At 38.7% G+C, this 6,900-nt stretch overlaps 1 protein-coding gene across 1 annotated transcript in view; it reads right to left on the bottom strand.

The window, feature by feature from the left end:
• Positions 1 to 6,900, bottom strand: part of ST13 (suppression of tumorigenicity 13 (colon carcinoma) (Hsp70 interacting protein)) — a 36,761-nt gene that overhangs the window by 16,540 nt on the left and 13,321 nt on the right. The window contains 2 exon segments of the mRNA XM_006779649.2: positions 434 to 518; positions 1,573 to 1,639. Coding sequence (XP_006779712.2) covers positions 434 to 518; positions 1,573 to 1,639 — 152 coding nt within the window.

Here is a 6,900-nt window from a genome sequence, read left to right as displayed (position 1 = left end):
GGGGGGGGAGGGCACGAGTGGGGGGGGTTGAGGGTATCGTGGGGACAAGGACACATATGTAATTTCTTAATCAATAAAAAATATATTAAAAAAAAAAGGATTCATTTAAAATAATAACACCTTTGGGATTGCTACAGAAGCCAAGTCTATTTAAATAAATGATCAGAAATTATTCACAGGGGCTCAGCAGTGTGGCTCATTGGTTGAGTGTCAAGCTATGAATCAGGAGATCACAGTTCAATTCCCAGTCAGGGCGCATGCCCAGGTTGCAGGCTCAATCCCCAGTGAGGGTTGTGCAGGAGGTGGCTGATCAATGATTCTCATTATTGATTTGTCTACCTCTCCCCCCTCTCCCTTTCTCTCTGAAATCAATAAAAATATCTTTAAAAAGAAATTATTCACTACGGGGTGCTATTTTGTTTAGAGCTCTCACCTGGCTCTCTTGGCATACAGAATGGCCAAACGAGGATTCAGCTTGATGGCATCTGTGAACAAGTCTATGGCTTTCTGTAGTTCACCTAAAGTGAAACAAGAGTTATTGGAAATAGCCAGAGGATAAAAAATATTAAGAAAAATTGTTAATCTCTTGTCTCATTAGTCTTTCACATACTTTATTTAGACCAGAAAAAAAAGGCTAGTTTCTAAATTAATATTCAAAATGGGCTCTTCAAAGCAAACCTTTACCAAACTTATAATACTGTAAATCACTCAACACAATAGCATACTCTTAGTTCTCATAATTGATTTTAATTAAGAAAAAGTAAATGGATAAAATTTAAAGAATAAATCGATTTTATTCCAGAAATTTTCTTTTATCCATTAAGTTAAAAGGTTAAAATTCAACTTAACAAAAAATGTTAAGTTGAATAACACGGCCCACAGTTCCTTTCAAGGTGCACAAATTCATGCACTGGGCCCCTAGTAACTGAATAACACAGAATACAGAATGAGTTGTAATCTACTAAATACAGAGCTTCTGAAAAAAATTATTATTTGAATTCATAAGAATGTTACAAAAATTCAAGAAAACTAGAACTCATTGAAGACCATAACCCACATCATTATATCTATTCATACAGTTAGCTTCTTTATTAGTTCCTTCAGTGGAGTCATTCAACAAATAAAATGTACTATAGAATTAGAACAGTTCTTTGCATAAAGTCTAATTTACTTGGACAAAGGAAACATGGAAGGCAAGATAAACACAGAATTTTAAAGTAAATGCACAATTCACTTTGAAAATATATTGTATAAAGCACCTTAACAGAACTCATGAAACAATGTTCAGTCTTACTAGTTATTACAGATGTCTAGTACAAGTTATTACTCTGGGATGTCTAACTCACATCAGAATCTGTCTATGCTCTGAGGCAAGGTGATTGATACCTGCGTGATTTCAGCCTCTTTAGTAATGGGTAAGGGTTGGGAGGAAAATAGGCACTTTCTTCAGTATAAGATATTCAATAAATTTAAATTCCTTTTCCCTTTCCCAGTATTTAACAGTTACTACGGCAGAGAAGAGAAAATCCGGAATATCACAGAAATGTAGCAAAGTATAAAAAAATCACTCACCATCATTTAGGGCATCAATAGCAGCCACTTTTTTGTCATTTGCCTGATCCATCATCTCGTCAGTTATCTAGGGAAAAATTGAAGGCAGACTTAGAATAGTAAAGAGAGCAAACAGAAGAAGAAAACAATTTGGAGTTTTTAGGAATGAGGTAGTCACAAACCCCATTTTTATTCATTTTTCTCTAATCTCCAGAAAGCCAAGAGAAATATGATCTAGATATAAAACCCTAACATGCAAATAGGCCGAATGGCAGAACAATCGAACAACTGGTCACTATAATGTTTGCTGACCACCAGGAGGCGCCAGACCAAGGTGGGGTGCCGGTCACTGTCATCAGGGCAAGCCTCTGGTGGTTACTGAAAATTCTTTGCTCCTGCGTCCTGCAGTTCTGCCCGGTGCTCACACTCACTGCCGGCGCCAGGCGCTGGTCCCAATTGTTCAGTGCCATCAGTGGGGGTGAGTGGCGGCTGCTGGCCCTGTTCATCCCTGTGGGCTTCTCCACCTCCCCCTGCTCCTGAGGCGTGATTGGGGCAGCAGCTGCCACTCAAACCTGCTGACGGTGCCGGCCCTGCCCACACCTGCTGCTGGCGCCAGACCCAATTGCTCCACACTGTCAGCACGTGGGACCTGTGGCAGCAGTGGGAGTAGGGCTGTCAGCAGACAGGGGACCAGGGCCCATGGCGGAAGGGGCTGAGTGGGGGGGCACGGAGGATGGGCTGAGACCCGCCCCCGTGTCCTCCACAGCCTCACGGCCCACAGTTCCTTTCGTGCACTGGGCCCCTAGTAACTGAATAACACAGAATACAGAATGAGTTGTAATCTTTTACATGAAACAACAAATTTCCCTCCCTACGTTCGGCCTTAAATATTACCTTTGCTCCCCTCCATCCCAACCTAGGAGATTGTTCTGCCCTTGTCTTACCAAGTCCTTTTTAGTTATTCACAAATATTAAAACTCAATCTCCCCACAAGAAGTAAAGCTAGTTCCTTTTAGGTTTGAATTTTCAGAAAAAGAAATATCTCATAATTTGTTCCCACAACCATCTATTGAGTACCTATACTACAAAGAACAAACACTATATAAGATGATGACAGTAAATGGTAAGTAGAAAAACTTATAGCAAATATCCTACCTAAAATGGAAAGTCAAGAAGTAGTTTTCTTTTCTTTTTTTGGTTAATCCTCACCCAAGGATATTTTTCCATTGACTTTTAGAGAGAGTGGAAGGGAGGGGGAAAGACAGAGAAACATTGATATGAGAGAGACACATTGATTGGTTGCCTCTCTAACGCCCCTGACCAGGGCCAGGGATCGAGCCTGCAACCGAGGTATGTGCCCTTGACCAGAATTGAACCCGAGACCCTTCAGTCCATGGGCCTATGCTCTATTCACTGAGCCAAACTGACTAGGGCCAGAAGTAGTTTCTTTAACATAAGGAAAAAGAAAAACAACAGATAAAACTCTATCATCATCACTGTGTAAAACATTACTAGAGGTGCTGATTAATTTATTACAACAATAACTCGATATGTTTAAGAACTGGAAGGAGCCCTGACCGGTTTGGCTCAGTGAATAGAGCGTCAGCCTGCGGACTAAAGGGTCCCAGGTTCGATTCCAGTCAAGGGTATGTACCTTGGTTGCGGGCACATCCCCAGTAAGGGGTGTGCAGGAGGCAGCTGATCGATGTTTCTAACTCTCTATTCTTCTCCCTTCCTCTCTGTAAAAAATCAATAAAATATAGATACTCTCCAATAAAATATGAAAAAAAAAAAGAACTGGAAGTAAAGTACTCAGTTCCCTTTATTTATATTTACCTAGAAAACCCAATGAAGTGACAAGTTACTAGATCTCCTAAGATTACTCAATAAAGTTCGCAGAAATAAGAGCAACATAAAAAAGAAACCCAGAGTTCCTCCAAATCAGCAAAAATCAATTATAAAATATAACAAGATACCATTCTAAGATCACATAAAATTTTCATGGGGGGAAAAAGTAAAATTCTATAAAAGGACACCAAATATATATAACATTTTCATGGAAAGATTACCTCGAATATTTCAACCTATCCCCAAGTTACTCAATAAATTCAAAGCAATTCCAACAAAAATTACTTTAAGTTTTAGACAACTTTAAAATTTACAAACAAAACAAAACAAAGAAACACTTTACTAGGTAGTAAGACAGCCTACAAAGCCAGAGTAGTAAAAATTTTTAAAAAGATGATATCAGTTTGACATGCTTGGTTTACAGCAATATGATACCCTGAACAAATCTAAAAACCACCTTTTAAAAGCAATCTTTAGAAAACAACAGCCCAGGACGGTTTGCTCAGTGGATAGAGCATCGGCCTATGGTTCGATCCCTGGTCATGTGCGGGAGGCAACCAATCATGTCTCTCTCTCACATCGATGTCTCTCTTTCTCTGTCTCTCCCACTCTGTTCCAGTCTTTTTAAAAAATCAACGAAAAAATAGCCTCAGGTGAGGACTAACAAAACAACAACAAAAAACCCACAACAAACAAAATTAAAAAACAACAAAAGTATATACAAAAAAATAAATGTAAAAAAGGGAAATAAAAGCAATCTTTGACCTAAGAATGTAGAAATCCTCAAGGAACAAGATTAAATAAAGGCTTGAAATCCAGTGAGATAGCCAAGTGCTCCATCTGCTTTCACCCGTGTGGCAGGTGTCAAACCTGGTAACCATGCAATTCTGTTTTTGAAGGTAGTGCGGGATCCATGAAACAAACGTTAGATTTAGGTGTTGTCTAATCAGATACCCTCCAATATAAATCTGGAACCCCAAATGCCTATAGCTATAAGCATAATGATAAACCAAAAATAAACCTGTACCAAAGAAAGTGATAGTCAAATAGAAAACATCACCTCTGTAAATTCATTACCACAAGCCTGCCTTTCCAGTACAATTCACATTACTTATGCAAACAACAAAAAAACCATGCTGAGAATTAAAAGTAGTCCTTGTGGCAGTGGCATCTCAGAGTCTACATGGAAGCAAGTATTTCCCTTTTTGAAGGAATATGCCTTCTACCTATATCTCAAAAACTTTCCACAAGTGACGTTTCCAAAAACTCATAGTTTAAATAACACACACAAAATCCAAAAGTAAACAAGGTACCTCAATTAGCAAGTGTCAGGAAAAATAATAGAAAAATCAGCAAAAAGAATGACAAAGTACTTAACATGTTTAAGAGAATTAAGGCAAATTCTGAAATGAATAAGGAGTAACAGATTTATAAGTAAACAAGTGGACTTATTTATTATTATTTTTAACCTTATCTGAGGATATGCTTGGAGAAAGGAAGGAAGGAAGAGAGAGAAACATCAATCGCTGCCTCCATATGCCCGCGAGCGAGGAGCAAACCCACACCCCAGGTATGTGCCCTGACCAGGAACCAAAATTGGCAACCTGTCTGTGCACAGGACACTGTGCACCAACTGAGCCACTCAGGCCGGGCCCCAGTGGACTTTAAAAAGAATCAAAGTGAAATTATCAAAATAAAAAACATAAGCATTTCAACTGAAATATCAATGGGAAAAAAAGACAAAGAACGCATATATAATTCAGTAGAATGATAAAGAGATGGAACTTAGTGAAAAAACCTAACATATATATCTAAGTAGGACTCCAGAATGACAATGGAGAAAACGGAGATGAGGCAATATCTGAAACAGATATTCTGAAAATGTTCTAGAGCTAAAGAAAGTTAACAACCCTAGAATTTAAGATGACCAATTAATCCCAAGCGAGATAGAGTATTATAAATCTAGACACCCTGAAATAACACAGCACCACCAATAAATGGAACACACAATTTTAAAAATTCCTTTTATAAATAGAGACGTAAAGCACTTATATTTGTTCTTTAAGATGCACAAGACCTTCATGGAGAAAATGTAAGTTACTGAAAGATGCCAAAAAATGACCTAAATATTAGATACTGCCCTGCACATTAGTTGGAGAGTTGGCCCACAGACTCAGGGTCTCGGGTTCGATTCCCAGTCAAGGGCATGTACCTCAGTTGCAGGTTCCCCAGCCCTGTAAGGGTATGAGCAGGAGGCAACCAATTGATGTGTCTCCCTCACATGGATATTTTGCTCTCTCTCATCCCCCTCCCTCCCACTCTCTCAAAATCAATGGAAAAAAATATTCTCGGGTGAGGATAAACAGAAAAAAACACACACAACTAGATACCACATTAATGGATAGTTAATCTCAATAGTGAGATGTATCTATTTCCTGATTTAGATTTAATGCAACTTTAATAGGGGGGAAAATCCTTTATTTTAGGAAGGAACTTGACAATCTGATTCTAAAACTTATATGGAATAACAAAGAACAGCCAAAATATTACTCAAGTGTTGGGGGGGTCTTTGCCCTGCCAAATAACATTTAGCATAAAGCTATACTAGACAATGCATTACTAGTACATGGGAAAATTTAGACAAATAGAACAAAAGATCACTAAAACAGACCCACACACATATGAAAACATTGTTGAGGAAAGAAATTCAATAATAGTGCTGACAGGTGGATAAGGCTGAAAGGCAAATGTATAAGACTTTCAGAAGGAAAAAAACAATATATTATAACCTTGAAGTAAAAAAGTGTAATATATAAAAGAATTATTTAAATGCACTAAAAATTTTTATTAAGAAACCTAAAGAATGTGAAGACAGCCACAAAGTAGTAGGAAATATGTGGAACACATATAGACAACAAATTTTTAGTATCCAGAATATAAAATGAACTACAAATCAGTAAGAAAAAAACAACTCAAAAGAAAACTGAGAAAGTCTGAATAGGCCTTTCACAAATGCCTTGAATGTCCAGTAAACATCAAAATATGCTTGACTTCATGAGAAATTAAGAAAATAAAAATTAAAAGTCACAAAGACATAGCCTTGGCCAGTGTGGTTCAGTTGTTTGGGTGTCAGCCCCTGCACTGAAAGGTTGCCAGTCCAATTCCGGGCCAGGGTACATGCCCAGGTTGTGGGCTAGATCCCAGGAGGTGTGCAGGAAGCAGCCTATCAATGTTCACTCTCACATGAATGTTTCTCTCCCTCTCCCTCTCCCTTCCCCTCTCTCAAAAAGATCAATAAAGCCCTAACCGGTTAGGCTCAGTGGATAGAGCGTAGGCCTGTGGACTGAAGGGTCCCACGTTCAATTCCGATCAAGGGCATGTACCTTGGTTGCGGGCACATCCCCAGTAGGAGGTGTGCAGGAGGCAGCTGATCGATGTTTCTCTCTCATCTATGTTTCTAACTCTCTATCCCTCTCCCTTCATCTCTGTAAAAAAAATCAA

This window comes from Myotis davidii, unplaced genomic scaffold, assembly GCF_000327345.1.
Source record: "Myotis davidii unplaced genomic scaffold, ASM32734v1 scaffold428, whole genome shotgun sequence".
In the NCBI taxonomy this organism is placed as follows: Eukaryota; Metazoa; Chordata; class Mammalia; order Chiroptera; family Vespertilionidae; genus Myotis; species Myotis davidii.
Note: the sequence above shows the minus strand (reverse complement) of the source record. Positions and strands in the feature narration are given on the sequence as shown.